This window comes from Bos mutus, chromosome 21 (assembly GCF_027580195.1).
Source record: "Bos mutus isolate GX-2022 chromosome 21, NWIPB_WYAK_1.1, whole genome shotgun sequence".
In the NCBI taxonomy this organism is placed as follows: domain Eukaryota; kingdom Metazoa; phylum Chordata; class Mammalia; order Artiodactyla; family Bovidae; genus Bos; species Bos mutus.
In genome coordinates, this window is record NC_091637.1 from 63,621,215 (window position 1) to 63,641,789 (window position 20,575).

A 20,575-nucleotide genomic window follows, 5' to 3' on the forward strand; every position below is an offset into this window, starting at 1 on the left:
AACCTAGGCTCCAGAACCTTGAGTGCCTCCCACCCCTGGGACGGGGCACCCTGCTTCTCCAGCTGAGCCCGGTTGATCTGATGATGTTCACATCTCTGGTAGTTGACAGCCTCCTTTGCATCACTTTGGTTTCCAGGGCTAAGAAGTATGGGCCCGTCGTGCGGGTCAATGTCTTCCACAAAACCTCGGTCATCGTCACGAGCCCCGAGTCGGTCAAGGTAGGAAACAGCATGGTTTTGAAGGAGAGCCCCTGGTTGGGGGCATGAAATGCTCCCCCAGGGACTGTGGGAGAGACATTGCAGAGTCGCACGGATCTGGGCTGGTTCCCCAGGGATCCCAAAGGGAACAGCATCCTCCTCTCTAACCACCCACCTTCTGTTGGTAGCGGTGGGAGGGGGGGGCTCCTAAAAGTAGAGCTGTTTGATGTGGACAGTGAGTTATTGTTAGACTCTTCTGGGTTGGGAACTGGTACACATACGTCTAGTTAGTCCACCTCTCTTAGCAGTTCCTTCCTCTGCGAGCTGGGGCTATAACCCCTCTCTTTTAAGGCTCTGATGAGAACGAAATGTTGATCCATTTATTTAACAAACAAAGGATCAAATTTTGCTTCAGCATGAACTTCTGTGTACTTTACAATTATGAACCCATTTAATTGGTAAGGACTCTTTCTGGTCCTCATCTTGGAAGCGAGGAAACGAAAACAGACAGCATTAGTTGGCCTATAGTATGTGCAGGACCGTGTCTGCCGTGTTGGTACTAAGAATGGCCATCAGATAGTCTACTTGGAAGTTGGCAGAACTGGGCTCTGCCGCCAACTGGCTATGGAACTGCGGACAATGTACTTTATCATTCTGGGCCATCGTTTCCTTGTCTGTCAAATAGGGATGCTGCTGCTCTCGCAGATGGTTATAAGAATGGAGCTGAAATAATGTAATAATGTATGTGAGCTGTCCAGCCCATGCTTGGTGTGCAGCAAGCACTCAGTAAACGACGGTGCTGTTATTCTCCCAGCGGGTACCAAGCTGACTTGTGGGTGCGGTGCTCTGCTTCGAGAGTGGCTGTGGTGATTAAGAGGGATAAGATACAACTCTGTACCTAGATCACGAGACAAGTGGAATGACCATGATGTCTCTAACAGAATGTTAAAAGTCTTTTTTTTTTTTTTAAAACTCTCATTGCAAATTCAGACACAGTTTAAGACTTTTAAAAGCATGCTACCAAAAGCCATACACAAGACCTTCATGATGTTCAATGAGAAAAGAAGTTGAAAGATATATATTAATATGATGAATTACATTGACTAGCATTCAAGTGTTAAACCAACCTTGCATTCCTGGGCATGATACAATTTGTTCTGGTTACATGGACACAATTTACACATCTTTTGTTAAGAACTTTTGTTTCTATATTTATTCTTGATCCCTGACTTCGGAATCAGGTTGATAGGCCTCATAAAATGAGTTGGGAGATGTTTGCTTTCCTCTGTTTTTTGAAAGAGTTTATATACGTGTTGGAGAAGGAAATGGCAACTCTCTCCAGTATTCTTGCCTGGAAAATCCCATGGACAGAGGAGCCTGGTAGGCTACAGTCCATGGGGCCCACAAAGGGCCGGACGCAACTGAGCGACTTCACTTTAACTTCACTTTAATATAGGTGTAGTGTTATTTCTTCCTTGAATGTTTGCTAGAACTTACCAGTGAAGCCATCTAGGCCTGTCATTTTGTTTAAGGGAAGTGTTTTCTGTTTTCTTTAAATTATACAATTTTTAAGATTGATATATGGCCATTTGGATTTTTTATATTTTCTTGAGTTTTGAGTCATTCAAGGAATTTACCTAGTTCTTCTAAATTGTTGAAATTACTGGTATAAAGTTGTCTGCCATATTTTTTTATTATCTTTATCATGTATACTAGCTCTGTGGTAGTGTTCTCTTTTGTTCCTGAGAATAGCAATTTCAGTTTTATCTTCTTGAACAGACTAGCAAGAGGTTTTTTTTTCCCAATCATGTTAGTTTTATTCCTTTAAAGAGTGCTGGACTTCATCAAATTGCCTGAATTCAAATCCTGTGCCCACCATTTACCATGTCTGTGACCTTGGGCCAGTTTTTCATGTAGATGTAAGAAGAGCATAGAAATGCCAGCCACGTCTTAGGGATGATTGGGCGTTAAATCAACAGCAGGATGCCGTTGTGTTCTGGCGCTTGCAGAGCACCTGCTGTGTCCAGGCGCCATTCTCCACACTCTTCATGTGGAGCTAACTCACTCTCACAGCAGCCCTACCAGGCAGGCACTCTCCTGATTCCCATCTTGCGAAATAAGGAAACAGGGGCAAAGGCGGTGAGTAACTCACCTAGGGTCATAGAGTTAGCAAGCGGTAGAGGAAAGATATTTAAGCCCAGATTCAAATTTAAGCCAGCAGAGTCCACATCCTGAGCTGTCAAACCCTGGGCGGTGCTGCCTCAAAAGCTGTTTGCCAACATTACTGTTGCCACCATCCTGCTCTTGGTGAGGAAGTGGGCCCTTCTTCCAGGAAGCCTTCCTTGACTTCCACGGTTGGGTTGGCACTAACACTGAATCTTTGCTGAGTGCCTCTCCTGTGTCCTAGAAGCCCTCCCACCAGGTTTCCCCCTTTCCTATTCTGGTTCCAGAGCAACCCATGCCTTTTCTGGTTTCAGCCACTGTACAAGGTGGTGTGGTGTGGGCTGCTGAGCGTGGGCATTGGAGTGAGGAAGCCCCCGCCCCAACATCATTCCCCAGCTGTGTGACCACAGGAAAAAAAAACCCCTTCACCCCTCTGTGCCCCGCTTTCCTCATCCCGGAAAGACAGGACTTCTAGAGGAAGTAGGTGAGATCACACGTACGGGTGTTCCCACTGTCGTTGGCACTCAGCTCAGGGTGACTTTTTGGAGGTGTGTTTCACAAGAGCCCAGAAAACTGCTGAGTCCTCTGCAGCCTCTCGTGGGGGCACAAACTCATGTTGCTTTTTTGGGGATATTTAGAAGTTCCTGATGTCAACCAAGTACAACAAGGACTCCAAGATGTACCACGCGATCCAGACTGTGTTTGGCGAGAGGTAGGATTCGAGGGGGTCCCGGGGGGCAGTCTGGGAGAGCCTCTGGCTGCTAGTGGAGGGCCTACGGGGTCCAGAATGTCGGATGTAGCGTTCAGTCCCAATACCCGCTGCCAGGCACACAACAGGGGCATCCGTGGTGGGCACCACTCTTGTCATCAGCAGCTTCCCTGTCCTCCTTTCCCCTCCAGGTGGGAACAGGGGGGTCACTGAGGTTGGGACACACGGTCACCCCATTTCTTATGTATTTGTTATGGTGAATTCACATCACATAAAACCTACTGTCTTAACCACACTGGATTTGGTACGTTCTCCACGTGCCTAACTGTCACCACTGTCTGGCTCCAGTACATTCTCATTACCCTGAATGGACGGCGAGCTGACCCCGTCAGGCGGTCAGTTCTCATTTCTTCACCCAGTTTCTCACATCAAGCGTCCGTCTCTCTTGCAGGCTGTTTGGCCAAGGCTTGGTGTCCGAATGTGACTATGAGCGCTGGCACAAACAGCGGAGGATCATGGACCTGGCCTTCAGCCGGAGGTGAGCATAGCTGCAGATGGGCCCCAGCGGTGTCCTGGCTGGTTGCTCAGAGGTGGTGCTGGGCTCCCAGCCTGGGTGGGCTTGGAAAAGGTGCATCTTCATTTGAAGGAGTGGAGAAAGAGGCTGAAATAAGGATAGCTCAGTGAGGAAATTCAGTGGAGAAAAAAGAGGCTGAATAATTCAGCCAGAAGGTAAGAGAAAGAACGACATGGTGAGACCAAGTTTGGTGAACAAGGCCCCACTTTATTTTTCAAAGTAGTTTTATACCTTAAGTTATGCATAGAGGATAATGGGGGGAAGGGTAGAGTCTTGCAGCAAACCAGGCTTTCTTCCTGCAAACTTATCATATGCAAAAGGTGTGGTGGGCTACAACAAGAAAAAGTGATTTGCATCATCTTCTGACACCGGAGGCCTGTTAACATTTAAGACCAATTTTTTCTTTTTCTCAAAAGATCCCCCTGCCCTCTGTGTCACCCCAGGGAATTCCTGTGCCTCGTTTGATACCCAGCTAAGATGTCACTGCTTTGGGGAAGTGTTTCCTGACCCCTAAGACTGAGGTCATGTCTCCGTCATGGCTCCTATCACACCCGCTGCAATGCTTCTCTTCCAGTGTGCCTCCCTCACTGGATGTCAGGTCCTTAAAGGCAGAAGATGCACCGTGTCACTGGGCCCCTGCACCCAGCCTGGCACCCGGCCCTTCACAAGCCCTCCAGGAACGTCCATAAAGTGAATGAGTGCCTGGAATGGTGTTGGTTTGACTGGAAAGTTGCCAGGAATGATAAAAGGAATAGACTAGCAGGAGGCATTTATTGAATAGATGCTTGTGCTGAGCGCCAGGGTTATGAAGGCCAGCCAAGGTGACAGAGTCCTGCCCTCAGGACGCTTTGAGGTCATCAGAGGACATGGATTCTAATCACATGACTGCTCACAGTGCTCATGACATCATTGTCTTGGTGGACTCTCTCTGGCACACTGAACCTCATGCTTGAACTGCACTTTACATTTTATTAAGTGCTTTTACAGATATTTTTATTTAAATGTTTAAAATTGTGGTAAGATACACATAACATCACATTACCGTCTTGTCCATGTTTAGGTGTACAGTTCAGTGGTATTAAGTATTTCATATTGTAGTGCAGCCATCACCACTATTTTTATTTCTTATTTTCACAATAAGGTAGTTGTCTAAGTTACATTTTATTGGAAACACAAAATTCACAAAGTTGTATGAAAGAAAAGTTGGGTGATTCCTGTGTTTATGAAAGTGTCAGTGACCCTTGGTGAATCTGAATTCACTACTGGGGGTAAAAAAGCAAGAACCACTGGTGAGTTTCATCTCCAGCCATTGTACACAGAGAATATCATTATATACCTTTAATAAAATTGTGAGAGTAAACTGCCAGTTTCTGCTTTTTCAGGTATTAATTTTGCTGAAAGGCCTTGGTCCCAGTCATTCCGTCATAAACAAGGGGTTGGGGCTTTACTGTACAGCTAACGTTCCAGTCTGATAGTTTGTACGTGCAGTAGCTGTAAGGGATTCAGTACTGGTGTGACAACCGTCCAGGGACCCAAATAGTCAATTAGAATGTGACTTTTTTTTTTTTTTAAAGAAAAAGACAACTACAAGGAATCTTGCAAATTAATATATACTTGCAAACCACATAAGTGTTGTGAGAAAAAAAGTCAAGAGTACTTTGGGAGGCATATATTGAGGGCTTCCCTGGTGGCTCAGTCAGTAAAGAATCCACCTGCAATGCAGGAGACCTGGATTCGATCCCTGGGTTGAGAAGATTCCCTGGAAAAGGGAAGGGCAACCCACTCCAGTATTCTTGCCTGGGAAATCCTATGGACAGAGGAGCCTGGTGGGCTACAGCCCATGGGGTCACAAAGAGTTGGACACAGCTGAGTGACTAAACCACCACCACCAACACGCAGGCTTAGGAGACATTTTCCTGAGGATGTGGCATTTGGGTGTCCACCTGGAGAGAAGGCAGATGTTAAGGTGCTAGTGGAATGTAGGGGCTGAGGATGGGAGGGGAGAGAGCTCAGGCAGAGGGGACAGCATGTGCAAAGGCCCTGAGACGGGAAGGGGCACTGTGCTTTGGAGGAGATGAAAAGCAGGTGGGAATGAATAACAGCAGACAGCCTCCTGGGCCCAGGTGAGGGTTTTCCCCTCCCTCTTGAGAGAAACAGGGTGCTTCAGAGCCTTTTAGGTGGGCAAGGATGAGATCAGAGTAGTGCTTTCAATAAAGTCCTGGACCACAGAGAATAAGATATGCAGCTGTCATGGGACGGGGGCAGTAGTAACTACAAGGATGCCAGGACCTGAGCTAGAGCTGGAAACCGGAGTAGAGCTGGCCGATTGGAAATGAAGAACTAATAGTCTTTCCTAACTAAAAAAGTCGCTCTTTTTTTTTTTTTCTCTCTCTCCCCCACAATTTTCTCTTTTTACTGGTTTTAAAAACCTCTTATTTGGAAATAATTTCAAATTTCTAGATAAGTTTCAAGAATAAGAATAGGAGAGAAAACATTCTTATGCCCTCTACCCAGATTGCTAACATTAAAAATTACTTTTAATTTCAAAAGCAGCACTTTCTCTTTGTAAAAATTCAGAAATATGTAATGTACAAAGGAGCAATCTTCCCTATTTCCAATCCCTCAGGGATACCACTTTTGCGAATTTGGAGTATATCTTTCCATACCTCTTTCTAAACAGTTTGCCAGGCAGACAAGTCAGGTAGCTGTCCTGGGGCAGGGGCACTGTGGGTTGAGAGCTCTGGGTCTGAAGACTCATTTCTGTTGGGCACCTTGATTGCTCAAGGACAGAGAATGAAATGAGATGATTAAAGGCTGAAGATGGTGGCCTGGGTAGGGCAGGTAAGGAGAGTGGGCAGTGTGAGCAGAGAAGTCAGAGGGGAAACCTCCTGGACTCTTGGAGGCCCCAGAGGCCTTTCTTGCCTTCCTCCCCACTGTCCTCTGGAGTTTCTACATTGCCACGTCTCCTTGGAGTCAGAGTTGAAGGGCCCAGTGCCAGAAAGGGTGCATGTGGAATCATTAAAAGAAGCATAAAGGGACACGAGCCATCTTGAGTGGAAGGGGATTGGGAACCCAAAGGCTTAGTTTGATTATTGCAACCCCAACCTGTGAGCTGGGTCTTGTGGGGAGATCAGAAAGGCTGGGGGAGGCCCCCATCACCACTCTGCACACTGTCTCCCTTCAGAGAGGGGACAAAGGATATCTGCAGGTCTGGGCTGGTCCCAGTGGCTGCTGATGACTATGCTGTTTCCCCAGCTCCTTGGTTGGCTTGATGGGAACGTTCAATGAGAAAGCGGAACAGCTGGTGGAGATCCTGGAAGCCCAAGCGGATGGTCAGACCCCTGTGTCCATGCAGGACATGCTGACCTGTGCCACCATGGACATCCTGGCCAAGGTGATGGGCGGATGGCAGGGAGGGCGTGGGGCAGGCCACACCAGCAATGGGCTCTTCTTCCCTCCCTTTTCCCTTCCTTGCTTCCTTCCCCTCCCTCCTGTTCCTCCACGTATCAGCCACCCCTTCTCTGGGCTGGGAGGATCATCTCCTTTATTTCCTTGGATATTCAAAGCAACTGGTAGTGAGATTGGAGCTACTAACTCATTCTCTAGAAATGGACATGAAGAAATGCAGGGATTGGCTCTTGGCTGGTCAGTGGCAGGACCAGGACTGGATCTCAAGTCTGCCTGACTCTCAGCCCAAGCCCACCTCCCCCTTGGCAACCCTCCTCCCCCAGTCCCTCCTCCTGCCATGGAGTATGGTTTGGCTTTTCACCCCCCCCCCGCAAATCCCCCACACCATCTCAGCAGGGGCCCAGATAACTTCAAACCAGGGTAAAACATGGAGTGCAGGCATAGTGAGTGAGGCGTTATCACCATTCAAAAATTCACTGGGAGTTTGGATTTAGAATAAACATCCAAGGGAGGCTGCATTTCAGGGGGAACGCATCTTGTCAAGGAAAGAAGCCTAGGTTCCTTGAGTGGCTATTATGTGCCACTTAATCCTATCACATCCCACAGGGTCAGGATTGTCATAGGTTGTAAGGAGTGGATGACACAATGCAGTCAGTGCTTGCCCTGGGTCTTCAATCCTTACATCCCCCATGTGTGACCTCACCCTTCTGTCTCCCCCAGGCAGCTTTTGGGATGGAGACCAGCATGCTGCTGGGTGCCCAGAAGCCTCTGTCTCGGAAAGTGAAACTGATCCTGGAGGGCATCAGCGCATCCCGGAACACTCTGGCGAAGGTACCAGGCATCATGGCTTGTCTTGTCCTCATTTGCTGGAGCAACTCCTCCAGTGATTTTTTTTTTCCAGAATGGATTTTGAGTTCTGATATGTCTGAAGTGACTTCTGAATCAGTCAGGATTTGCATGTATCCCCTAAAGTAAAGGCAGAAAATCTAAATAGTTTAAGAAAATTAGGAGTAAGTCTTTTTCTTATGTGAAATGATCGTGAAGCAGGTAACCCAGGATGGCAATGATGACTTCACAGTGTCAGATGTTCCTGGATTTTTCTCTTTCTGCTCCAGTGTCTTTAGCATACCACCTCATTGTAATAAGATGGCTGCTGCAGCTCCAGCTATCACTTCCTCATTCCAGGCATGAAGGAAGAGGAAGGGGGAAAGGTGGTACTGTTACTGAACCAAATTTGAGTCTGCTTGCCTGCACACAGTAAAGCCCATCTTATTGATACTGGGTTGTGGTAAAGGAAAGTGCAGTGTTTATTGCAGGGCACCAAGCAAGGAATGCTAGTGCCTAAAAAGCCTGAACTCCCCTAAGGCTTTCAGGGAAAGATTTTAAAAGACAGAGTGAGGGAGAGGAGTTGTGGGGTGTGAGATCTTTTCGTGGATATTCTTCTGATTGGCTGGTGGTGAGGTAATCAGGAAGCAACATTATCAAACTTCTGGTTCTGTCTGGTCTGGGGTCTACATGCTTATGGGCAGCATACTGTTAACTTCCTCCACTGGAGGAAGTATCTGCAAAACAACAAAAGATATGGCTCCGAATATTATCTATAGCCCTTGAGGAGGAACTAAATGTCCTTGACTTCATTTAATGGCTAAACTATTTTTATTTTGTCCTCCTTGGCTGTTTTCCTTTCTTTCTGCATTTTCTCACTTCTCTGATTAAATTTACCCTTTGGAACTTGGGGAAGACCTGGGAGGCTAAAGTTTTCCTATAGACAAGAGGCAGGTGGAGGATGGCAGGGGGCAGGAGGGGTTGGGTTCTGCTCTGGGAAGACCGCATAGGGTCGCACTCAGCTACAGCACTTGAGCTGATTCCCAGACAGATGCCCTCCTGTTCCCTGGGACTTCAGACTCTGTGCTTAGAATCCCCTGATGCCACTGCATCTGTTCAGCAGTTAATTCCACTCCACTTCCTTCTGGCTTCTGTCCACTTTCCGCCTTCAGTGCAATCCTAACTGTATCCATCCTTCAGGAATCCTTAAAAAAAAAAAATATATATATATAGATAGATAGACAGATAGATACATACATACATATATATATATATATATAATTTATTTTGGCTATACCACCCACTCTAAATATGGGACCTTGTTAATAGTTTACTGACCAGAGATCGCGCCCACACCCCCTGAAGCAGAAGAAGCATGGAGTCTTAATCACTGGATCACCAGGGAAGTTTCCCTCAGGAATCCTTTCCTATTTCCCAGTGCTCTGTGGATTTTTTTTAAAATAATTAATTTATTTTTAATTAAAGGACAAGGCTTTACAGTATTGTGTAGGTTTCTGCCAAACATCAACATGAATCAGCCGTAGGTATACACATAACATCAACATGAATGAGCCATAGGTATACACATGCCTCCTCCCTTTTGAAACTCCCTCCCACCTCCCTCCCCTTCCCACCCCTGAGATTGTTTCAGATCCCTGCTTTGAGTTCCCTGGGTCATACAGCAAATTCCCTTTGGCTATCTATTTCACATATGACAAGGTATGTTTCCAGGTTACTCTCTCCATACATCCCATCATCTTCTTCCTCCCCCCACCCCACCCCCAGCACCACCGCCCCTCCCCCAACTCCCCATCTGTCCATAAATCTGTTTTCTATGTCTGTGTCCCCAGGGGTCCCTGGATATTTTAAGGCATCTTTCCCAACATTTCTAGGGATTCAGAGCAGGAAGGGGAAGCCAGTGCTTGGGCTTAGCCCACCGTCTTGATGAAATCTCCTAGCTACTTGATCTTTTCTAGAATGTTCCCAGGTTCTTCTGACTTCCGAGCCTGCTGTGGATCTCTGAAGTCGTTTTGGAGCTGGGGAGGGGCAGGGGAGTGGGGGGTGGGGCGCACTGACAGGGAGCGGGAACTCTGCTGCAGTTTATGCCGGGGAAGTGGAAGCAGCTTCGCGAGACCCGGGAGAGCGTCCGCTTCCTGCGCCAGGTCGGCAAGGAGTGGGTCCAGCGGCGCCGCGAGGCCCTGCAGAGGGGGGAGGACGTGCCGGCCGACATCCTCACGCAGATCCTCAAAGGTGCCGGGGCTCCGCAGGGCCCGGGAGTGGGGCGCGGCGGGGGTGCCCCTCCCCTGCCAGGGTGACCCATCACAGGGCACAGGGGACCAGGCTCCCAGGGCCCTGAGACGCGCCTTGTCTTTCAGCTGAAGAGGGGGCTCAGGACGACGAGATCCTGCTGGACAACTTCGTCACCTTCTTCATCGCTGGTCTGTAGCTTCAGCGGCCACCAAGGGTTCCGAGCTTTGCAGGAACACTGGGGACCATGGACTACCTGACTTGGAGGTGGCCTTAGACAGGCTGAGCAGAGTCCCACTCTGGGGGGGCTAGGGTGAGGGGAGGCCCAGGAGGCTCTCTTGGTGGCCCCCGGTTGTTGTTCAGCCGCTAAGTTGTGTCCAGCTCTTTGCGAACCCATGGGCTGTGGCCCGCCAGGCCTCCCTCACCATCTCCTGGAGTTTGCCCAAGTTCATGTCCATTGAATCAGTGATGCCATCCAACCATCTCAACCTCTGTCGCCCCCTTCTTCTCCTGCCCTCAATCTTTCCCAGCATCAGGGGCTTTCCCAATGAGTCAGGTGCTTGCATCAGCCACCTGGTTAACTGCTTAACCCACCTGGTTAAAGAGCTGGCAATTGTGAAGTTTTGTGAAGCTCCCTTTGGGGGTTCAGGAGAGCTTAGCCATGTGAATGCAAGGCTCTGTCTTACTCAGAATTTGTGGCATGGCCTTTGGTAGATTAGCACCAGAAGACACGCTAAGCATGTTGATTCGTTTACTCATCAAATACTTCTTGAGCATTGTTCTTCACCTGAAAACTCCTCCTCACCCTTCAGCGATCCCACAAGCATCTCTTCCTCAGAGAAGCCCTCAGGGATTGCCCAGACTCATCAGGTCCCAGTTAGAAGCTCTCCATGGTGCCCAGACAGGAGATGTACCCTCTCCAGACCTCAGGACCTGGTGCCCACAGCTTAGGCAGGTCACGAGCCTTGGCCCCAAAAGCCTTGCTGTACTTGAGTCCCAGCTCTGCCCCTCCTGCTGTGTGATCCAAGAGAGACATATTCCTGTCAGCCTCAGCTTGCTCTTCTGCAAAATGGGGACAAATATCCCTCCAGGCCAGGTGAGGCCCAAGGAGGGTTGGAGGAAAGGTCTTCCAGGGTGTGATAGCTGCATGCACAGGGGCAAAGGCTGGTCCTCTGACTGCACTGGGTGCACCAGGTGCGGAGGTGGACAGCTGTCTCCATATCTGTAGGTCTGGCTCAGCCAAGGGGGAGCAGTGAGGCCTTGAAGTGCCTCTAGGGGCTCGGGGTCTCAGAGGCCTGGTGGGCTGGGCCAGCCGCAGCCCTTTAGGCCACGTGGGGCTGCCACTCTCCTCCTTCTCTGCAGGTCACGAGACTTCTGCCAATCACCTGGCATTCACGGTGATGGAGCTGTCGCGCCAGCCCGAGATCTTAGCGAGGTATGGAGAGGGGAGGTGGGGGGGGTCCCCTTGAGGTTGGTGAAGGGGGCTGTCTGACCTCTGGTTCCCAGAGGGCCACCTGCTCCTACCTCCCACGGCTGAGCCCCCGGCCCCGTTCAGTGAGTCCTGCTCCCCTTCAACCCAGCGTCTTTGCACTGGGTTGCTGTTCCTACGTCTAGAAGCTCCTCTTCCTGCTTTTCTCCTGGAGAACCCCCTTCCCCTCCTTCCCCCTCCCCCTCCCCCTCCCCTCCTTCCCTTTCCCCCTCCCCATCTCTCCTCCCCTCCCCTCCCCCACCTCCCCTCCCCCACCTCCCCTCCCCTTCCCCTCCCCTTCTTCCCCCATCTCCCCTCCCCTCCCCTCCCCCTCTTCCCCTCCCCTCCCCCTCTTCCCCTCCCCTCCCCCTCTTCCCCTCCCCATCTCTCCTCCCCTCCCCATCTCCCCCCCCCCTCCCCTCCCCTCCTTCCCCATCTCTCCTCCCCTCCCCTCCCCATCTATCCTCCCCTCCTTCCCCCTCTCTTTCTCCTTCCTCCTCCTCCCCCTCCCCCTGCCTACCTTCCCCTTCCCCCACTCCTCCCCCCTCCTAAAACCTTTCTGACCCCAAAAGCAGCCACTCTGTTTCCGCACCTAGCCTGCCCCCAGCTCAGACATGCACCTTCTCTCGGACCGTCTGCTTTGAGTCTATTTCAGTCGTGACACCGGAAGCTCCAGGAGGGCAGGGCCCTGGCTGTGTCCCTCCTGAGAAGTGTGCAGGGCCTGGCCAGGGGCTGGCACTGAGGACTGAGCCGAATTCCAATCCAAGGGCTGAGGGAGCGCTTGTCTTCCGCTGGCGAGACAGAGGCGTGCCTCCCTGGGGAGGTGGCATTTGAGCGGGCCGTTGGTTTCCTTAAATACAGACAGTGTCCCTCAAGGACTGGGGCCCAGATGGGCTGAGCCAAACGCCAAGGACAGGCTGGGGGTTGGGAGCTCTGGGGATGTGGGGAAGGGCCCGTTAGGGCAACGGTTGTCATGCCCAGCAGAAAGGGCAGACCGAATGATTGCCTGGGAGTCTAAAATAACACATAGGGCTTCCCGGGCGGTGCTAGTGGTAAAGGATCCACCTGCCGAAGGAGGAGATGCAGGAAGCATGGGTTCCATCCCTGGGTAGGGAAGAGCCCCTGGAAAAGGAAATGGCAACCCACTCCAGTATTCTAGCCTGAAAAAGCCCTGTTTGAATCCCAGTTCAAACAACAGGGTTTGAACTGTGGGGCCCCCTTACACGTGGATTTCTTCCACTAAGTACTGGCCCCAGCACCACACGGTCCCCAGTGGGCTGAGTCCAGAGATATGGAGCCACGGACATGGAGGACCAATTGTCCAAACTTACACTCAGATTTTTGACTATGCGAAGGGTCAGTGCTCCAACTCCTGTGTTGTGCAAGGGTCAACTGTAGCTTACTGGTGTTTAAAAATACATAATAAAAATATAATTATAAAAATAAATAAAATGAAAATACATAATAGTACTTATTAAAAATTTGGAATAAACAGAAAAGTTTAATTATCACGATAAATCCAGGGACTTCCCTAGCATTCCAGTGTTAAGACTCCACACTCCAGTGCAGGGGGTGTGGGGTCAATCCCTGGTTGGGGCACTAAGATCCCACATGCTGCATGGCATGGGCAAAAAAATCAACAACAGTAAATCCACTTGTGGTGCCCCCATCCGCCCAGCCACAGTTCGTGGTTAATTCCTGAATTTCACCGTGTGTACTATCACGACATTGCTCCACATTTCTGCAGCCTCTTCCCAAGTCCATTCATTCTTTTTTTCTTAAACTTTTTATTTTGTATTGGGCTGTAGCTGATTAACGATGTGGGAGTTTCAGGTGAACAGTGAAGGTGCTCAGTCATACATATACATGTATCCATTCTCCCCCAAACCCCCTCCCCTCTCATTCTTTTTTAAATATTGTGGCTATGTGTGTGTGTCTGTGTGTATCATATATATTATATCACATATATAATAAAGTTTACCATTTAAACTATTTTCAAGTGTGTAGTCCAATGGCATTAAGTACATTCACAGTCAGGCAGCCATCCCCACCATCCATCCCCAGAACATTCCAGCATCCCAAACAGAAACCGTCCCCATTAAGGACTACCTCCCCACTCCCTGCCTCCCTCCCTCCAGCCCCTGGCCACCACCATTCTATTTCCTGTCTCTGTAAGTCTGACTCCTCCAGGTACCTCCTACAAGTGGAATCATACAGCATTTGTCCTTCTTGCTTGGCTTTCACTCAGCATAACGTCCCTGAGGTTCAGCCATGTGGCAGCATGCGGCAGGATGCCCTTCCCCTTAAGTCTGAGTGATACTCCATCGTCTGGATGGACCACCTCTTGTCTGTCCATTCATCCATCAGTGGACACTTGGGTTGCTTCCAGCTTTGGGCTATTGTGAATAGTGTTGCTACAGACATCGGTGTGCAAATATCTATTTGAGACCCGACTTTCAGTTGCTTTGGGTATTAAGCACCAAGCACCAAGAGCTGGGATCACCATCACATGGTAATTCTGTGTTTAATTTTTTGAGCAGCCTCCGTACCATTTTCCATAGCAGCTGCGCGATTTTACATTCTCATCAACGGTGCACAAGTGTTCTGGTTTCTCCACATCCTCACAACCCCTGTTATTTTCTGCCTCCGGCATGGGTAGGAAGGGGTCCAGGTCCACTTTCACTGGGACATATTGTTTAAAAATGTATTTATTTTTAATTGGGGGACAATTGCTTTACAATACTGTGTACGTTTCTGCCATACATCAACGTGAATCAGTCGTAGGAATACATATGTCCCCTCCTTCCTGAACCTCTCTCCCACCTCGCACCCCACCCCACCCCCTCTAGGTAGTCACAGAGCACTGGGTTTGAGCTCCCTGCATGGTACGGCAAATTCCCACTGGCTGTACGTTTTGCACACAATAACGTGTATGTTTCAACGCTACCGTCTCTATTCGTCCCGCCCTCTCCTCCCCCGCTGTGTGTACAAGTCGTTCTCTATGTCTGCATCTCTGTTGCTGCCCTGCAAATAGGTTCATCAGTACCTTCGTTCTAGACTCCATGTGTATGTGCTAATATTTGATAGTTGTTTTTCTCCTTCTGACTTACTTCCCTCTGTATAACAGGCTCTACAGTGTGCATCCCAAGGCTGGTACCTGTATCGTTCACTCTGCCGTTTCCAGCTGCTTTGAGCTTAGCTAAAATAGGCCTCTTTGTGCTTTTTTTTTTTTTCAAGGTGTAAAGAAAATTCAGCTTGCATTTCATAAGAATGGTATCAAATTTATATATTTGAGAGAATGGGATTCTGAGAATAATTCTCATTATAAAGAATTTATAATCCTGAGAGAATGGGCGTCAATATAATATTAAGTCTCCCAAACAAAGATATGGAATTTATTTTTTATTTTTTTATTTTAAGATATAGAATTTAATCTCCATTTATGCAATAGGCATCTTTGTGCAAAGCCCCTGTTCTGAGGTGGTTTGCCTCCTGCAGCCGATTCCAAGCAGCGCACAATGATGGGTGAATGTTTTGAGGGCCGGAAACATAGTTCCCAACTACTTGGACCTCTGGGTTTGGATGTGGCGGTTCCTCCAAGAACAGGGCCCGGGGGGCAGTGTGTGCAGCGGAGGGGGCCCCAGGCCTCTCTTGTCACGCTTCCTGCCATGCCCCCTCTTAACACTTAGGTGGAGACCTCTCCCCTTGGAGACGAACTTGTCTTTGTCTGACCGACAGGCTGCAGGCCGAGGTGGACGAGGTCATTGGGTCCAAGAGGCACCTTGACTGCGAGGACCTGGGGAGACTGCAGTACCTGTCTCAGGTGTGGGGGTGGGAGAGAAGCTCCCGGGCAGAGGTGGGTGATTCACTGACCAGGCCTGCTGCCTCCCTGGACCCTGTAGGACAGGGATTCTCCAGTATCCTGGCACCTGAAAATCCCCTGGGAGATTAAAGACCCTCCCTGTGTCCAGGCTGCTGCAGACCAAGGATATTAAGCCACTGGGGGTGTGGCTAGGGCTTCCCAGGTGATCCCAATATGGAAATCAACCCATTAGTCAAAGGTGCTGTGTTTGGGTTTCCCAAGGAGTCTGGGTTCCAAAAGTCTTAGACTTTCCACCAGGGGGCCAGTCTCGGCCAGCAGAGTCCCATCCAGTCCCTGACATAGCACAGGAGGAGGCCTTCCTCCAGCTGCCCTGGGTCCTCGGAATGGTGGGGGCCCTGGTTCAGGGGGAGGCCTGGCTCCTGGCCTGGTGGCTTTGCTCAACCCCCTCCCCGGGCCTCAGTTTCCCCTTCTGTCCCACGAGGGGTTGGACATGGGGATGAGGCTAACCTTACAGGGGCTGGGGACCCAGTCTGGCTGTGGGCACACGCCCAGCGCCATGGATGGGAGCAGAGAAGGGTCTGGGACATGCTTGTGGCACTTTCTGTGGGGGTTTTCCTGACATCTGTCTCTCATTATCTGCCCATGCGGTGTCTGCAGGTCCTCAAAGAGTCGCTGAGGCTGTACCCGCCTGCGTGGGGCACCTTCCGTCTGCTGGAGGAGGAGACCTTGATTGACGGGGTCCGAGTCCCCGGCAACACGCCGCTCCTGGTGCGTGGGGCCCTGCCTGCGCACCCGAGCGGCCGGCTCGGGGTGTCCTCTGAGGTCAGGGGCTCCTCCCTGGCCACCCTGTGCCTTCTCACTTGGGTCTAACCGTAACCCTGTGATGTGCTTTCTCTCCCGCCACTGTCCAGCGTGAGATTACAGGGGATGCTTTTACAAGGAGAGGCCTCATTTACAGCTGAGGCTGCTGAGGCTCAGAGAGGTCGGGTTACTTTCCTGAGGTCACACAGCTAGCAAGGGGCAGATACGGGTATGTGCCCAGTTCCTGAGCTGGCCCCAACTTGCCCCAGTTCCTTTTCTGCCCACAGCTCCTCCTCCCACTAAGGCTGACTTTTCTCCCCCTGGTGGCCTTTAATTTTGTTTCTCTGGCTGTTTCCTCATTCATTCATTCAGGCTCCATTCATGCACAATGACCTGCATAAACTCACTACCCCTCCCCCCCCAAAACTAGAACGTAACCAGCTGTGTAAACACAGCTCTCCTTATTCCCCCCAGAAGCTGTCACTCTCCCGAATTCTTTGCTTGCCACCTGCTCACCTTCATGTGTGTGTGTGTGTGTGTGTGTGTACCCACACAACAGTATGCTCTCGGACTTGCTTTCTGACTCAGCACAATGTCCATTAAGATTGTGTAGATTTCCACGTGTGCTGTCCGTCTTCACTGCCCTGTAACATGGCATCGGTCATTCTGGATGGCTCGGTGCTGTGCTGAGTTGTTTCACTTGTCTCTGACCCTTTGTGACCCCAGGGACCATAGCCCGCCAGAGCCCTCTGTCCATGGGATTCTCCAGGGAAGAATACTGGAGTGGGTTGCCATTTCCTTCTCCAGGGGATCTTCCTGACTCAGGGATCAAACCCAGGTCTCTTAGGTCTCCTGCACTGGGAGGCGGGTTCTTTACCTGGGAAGCACCATATTGGATTAAGGGCCCCAGTGACCTCATTTTCACTTAATTACCTCTTTAAAGAGCTTATCTCTAAATACAGTCACATTCTGAAGTTAACTTCAGCATATGAATTTTACGGGCACACGGTTCAGCCCAAATAGGACCCAGTTTTATTTTCACAAAGAAGAATGATGTGTCCCACCTGTTGAGCGGCTCCCCCAGCCCCAGGGCCCGGCCACAGTCTCCCCTGCACACACCAAAGCTTCAGCCATGCATGCTTCTTTATCCTGTTTATCTGCGCTTTTTAAAAAACTACCAGCTACTGCAATGACCGTCTATCTTCAGAATGCCCTTACATCTGGCAGGGCAAGGACCCAGGGCTGACTCTCAACCCCCGTGTCCAACCTGAACCCCGTGACCCTGAGTGGGCAGACCCGGGCTCCAACCCCAGCCCTGCTCCTGCTGGCTGAGTCATCTCAGGCAAGACGCTGAACTTCCAGGCCTCAGTACCATCCTGGCAACATGGGGATGCTGATACCCGAGTCAATAGGATAATGTACATCCTCTGCCTGGCAAAACTCCCTGGCACATAGTAGGCACCTTTTGCTGCCCCCAGACCCCTCCCCATCTTACACTCCCACTCCAGCCCTGGCTGCCCTGGACCCCACACAGAGAAGAGCAGCGAAGACTTGGGAGAGACGCTTTGTGCAGAGGCCAGTACCCAGGGCCCAGGGCCGGGGCACAGAGCAACAGCCCCAGTCAGGAGGCACCAGGTGTGCAGGTGAAAGACTGCTGGGGGTCGGTGGCATCCCGACCCCCACTCCACTGAAGCGAGTCTTGTGTTGAAGACAAATTTGATTAATAACAGCTCTCAGAAGGATGGCCTTGCCGCAGACCTGAGCTCGCATCTCGTTTTGGCCACTTACTTGCCAGGTGACTTCAGGCATGTCATGAACCTCTGAGCCTCAGTTTCCTCATCTGTAAAATAGGGATAATTGTGGCTTCCCGCACAGGGTAAAGCCAAGCGTGGGATGATGTAGCGTGCCCAGCTGGTTGGCGACACATTGGGCTGCCCTCTTTCTTCCTCTTAGACACTTTTCAGGGGCCAGCGGAACCCCACCCTGGTCCAGATGGGCGGGTCGGGAGGTGGATGGGGTGGTGGGGAGTGGAGGAGGGGGTACTCTGCTCCGAGTCTCCCCACTGGGTGACTGCAGCAGGTGGGGGAGGTGCGAGGGGACCTACCCTTGGACCCAGAGACAAGCGGACCCTCTGCCCGGCAGTTCAGCACCTACGTCATGGGGCGGATGGACACATACTTTGAGGACCCTCTGACTTTCAACCCGGATCGCTTCGGCCCCAAAGCACCCAAGTAAGTCTGTCTTCAAGCTGTGGGCGAGTGGGGGCCTGGTGGGAGGACGGCCCCAGCGGCCTCTGGTCTGAGCTGCCGTGACCACTGATCACTGCGAGGGAGCTGGGAGCCCCACTCTGCCCCCATTTAGAGGGAGGAAATCACAGCTCAGAGGTTAGGTAACTTGCCCAAGGAGGCACAGCCAGCAAGGACTCAGACTGGTTTTAAAGCGTGTGCTTATAACCAGGCCCTTATACTGGAAAGCCCTGTGATTTGGGCAAGTGGCCGAGCCTTCCCCAGCCTGGATGATCCTATCTGAGAAATGGGAATACCAACAGCTCTCTCGAGAGTGACCGCTTTTAAGTACCACAGCTCTGATGGGGCCTGAGTCCAGACCCAGACTTCCCGGAGCCAGACATGTGACCGGCTGAGTAAGTGGACCGAGTGACGTAGGACCTTGGGGGAGTGGCTTTGCCTCTCTGAGCCTCAATTCCTCCATCTGTGAAATGGGACCAATCACAGCTCCTTCTGGAAGGCTCAGTGGAGGATGAAATGAGAAAACGCTGATCCAGAGCTCAACAGAGTCAGCGGTGATGTCTTTAGCGTGGTCAAAAGCAGCCCCGGCCCAAAGCCGTCATCACAGGGGTGGCCTTGTCACGACTGTGGCCTCCTGACGCCTCCCTCCTGTTCGCAGGCCCAAGTTCACCTACTTCCCCTTCTCCCTGGGACCCCGCTCCTGCATCGGGCAGCAGTTTGCTCAGGTAGGAGGCCAGCTGCGGGGGGCCCAGGCAGCCATGGCGCCTCGCTCCCTCATCCACGCCGCTGACTCACCCTCCCCGCCCCCTGCGTGCACAGATGGAGGTGAAGGTGGTCATGGCCAAGCTGCTGCAGAGGCTGGAGTTCCGGCTGGTGCCCGGGCAGCGATTCGGGCTGCAGGAGCAGGCCACGCTCAAGCCGCTGGACCCTGTGCTGTGCACGCTGCAGCCCCGGGGCTGGCAGCCGGCGCCCCCGCCCCCGCCCTGCTGAGGGGCCCAGGCAGGACCACACTTCTTGGCCAGGGCTCTGGGCACCCTGCTCCCCCACCCCCATCCCCAGGAGCACCCTCCATGCTGGCTCCCAGCGGGCCCTCGGCCCTCCACTGCCTGCTTCACCCCCTCGGAGCTCCTCCTCCCTGCTAACCCTGCCACCACCCCACCAGCCCCTACCTAACCCCCAGCTGCCACCCAGATGTGCTGTTGTCTCTCTCCCCTCCCCCCTCCCCCCCGCCCCTGCCTCTTTGCACAGACCACTCCCTCTGCCAGACACCCTAACTCTTGCTTACTCCCTAAAGCCCTCTTCAGGTGTCACCTCTTCCAGGAAGCCCTCCTGCCATCCCCCGGCTGGGCCAGGGGCCCCTCCTCTGTGCTCCCCCGCCCCCATCACCTGTGCTACCTCTAACACCACACTGACCACACTGTATCATGAGTGTCCTTTGACGTGACCGACTGCCCTGCCAGGCTCCGAGTGCCTCGAGGGCAGGGCCTGGCGTGTGATTCATCTCTGAGCCCCCTGTGCCCACCCAGGGCCTGGCACAGTCGATGCTCAATAAATAAATATGTGTTGACTGCAAAAATGAATGGCCAGACTGGGCCAGGGCGCTCTGGCCTCCATTTTCTCATCTGTAAAATGGGGGCCATGTTGAGACTGATCTCTCTGAGGGCTGACATACCTCTGGAAGCTGCCCCCGGAGACGCCCAGACGATGCCACATCGGGAGAAGACCGCCCAGTTTCCCAGGCGGTTTTAGTAGAAGCCCGTTCCCTTGTGTGGAAGACTGTGCTCCGGGGGTGAAGTTGGGACTGTGGGCAGTGTTGAGAGCTTGAATTGAGGGGTTCAGGGGCCCCGGGGCCTTTGTGGTCTAGTCTACTCCCAACAAGGCCATGGACACCCCAGAGGGCCTCTGACAGGCTGGAACCCCCAGGACCTCTCTTGGGGGCAGCCTGGTGCAGCTAAGCAGGAATGCCCACTGCACCCTCTGCATCTCTTGGCACAGGGCTGCCCCTCCCGAACTCTGGGGCCCAGGCAGTGAGACTGCAACCCTCATGGCAGTGGGCAGGTAAAGAAATTTCCCCTTCCTGCTCAGGGCCAAGGGGTGGCCAAGGGGCAGGAAAA

General features: G+C 51.7%; 1 protein-coding gene across 1 annotated transcript in view; it reads left to right on the top strand.

The window, feature by feature from the left end:
• The window catches only part of CYP46A1 (cytochrome P450 family 46 subfamily A member 1), a 33,729-nt gene extending 13,731 nt beyond the window's left edge, over window positions 1–19,998 (top strand). Inside the window, exons 3-15 of the mRNA XM_070357953.1 lie at window positions 137–218; window positions 2,999–3,072; window positions 3,521–3,607; window positions 6,899–7,037; window positions 7,772–7,882; window positions 9,976–10,126; window positions 10,252–10,314; window positions 11,486–11,558; window positions 15,330–15,414; window positions 16,072–16,182; window positions 18,358–18,446; window positions 19,120–19,186; window positions 19,281–19,998. Of these exons, the coding sequence (XP_070214054.1) occupies window positions 137–218; window positions 2,999–3,072; window positions 3,521–3,607; window positions 6,899–7,037; window positions 7,772–7,882; window positions 9,976–10,126; window positions 10,252–10,314; window positions 11,486–11,558; window positions 15,330–15,414; window positions 16,072–16,182; window positions 18,358–18,446; window positions 19,120–19,186; window positions 19,281–19,451 (1,303 nt within the window). The 3' untranslated portion in view covers window positions 19,452–19,998. The remainder of the gene's footprint in view (window positions 1–136; window positions 219–2,998; window positions 3,073–3,520; window positions 3,608–6,898; window positions 7,038–7,771; window positions 7,883–9,975; window positions 10,127–10,251; window positions 10,315–11,485; window positions 11,559–15,329; window positions 15,415–16,071; window positions 16,183–18,357; window positions 18,447–19,119; window positions 19,187–19,280) is intronic.
• The last annotated feature ends 577 nt before the right edge of the window (window positions 19,999–20,575 follow it).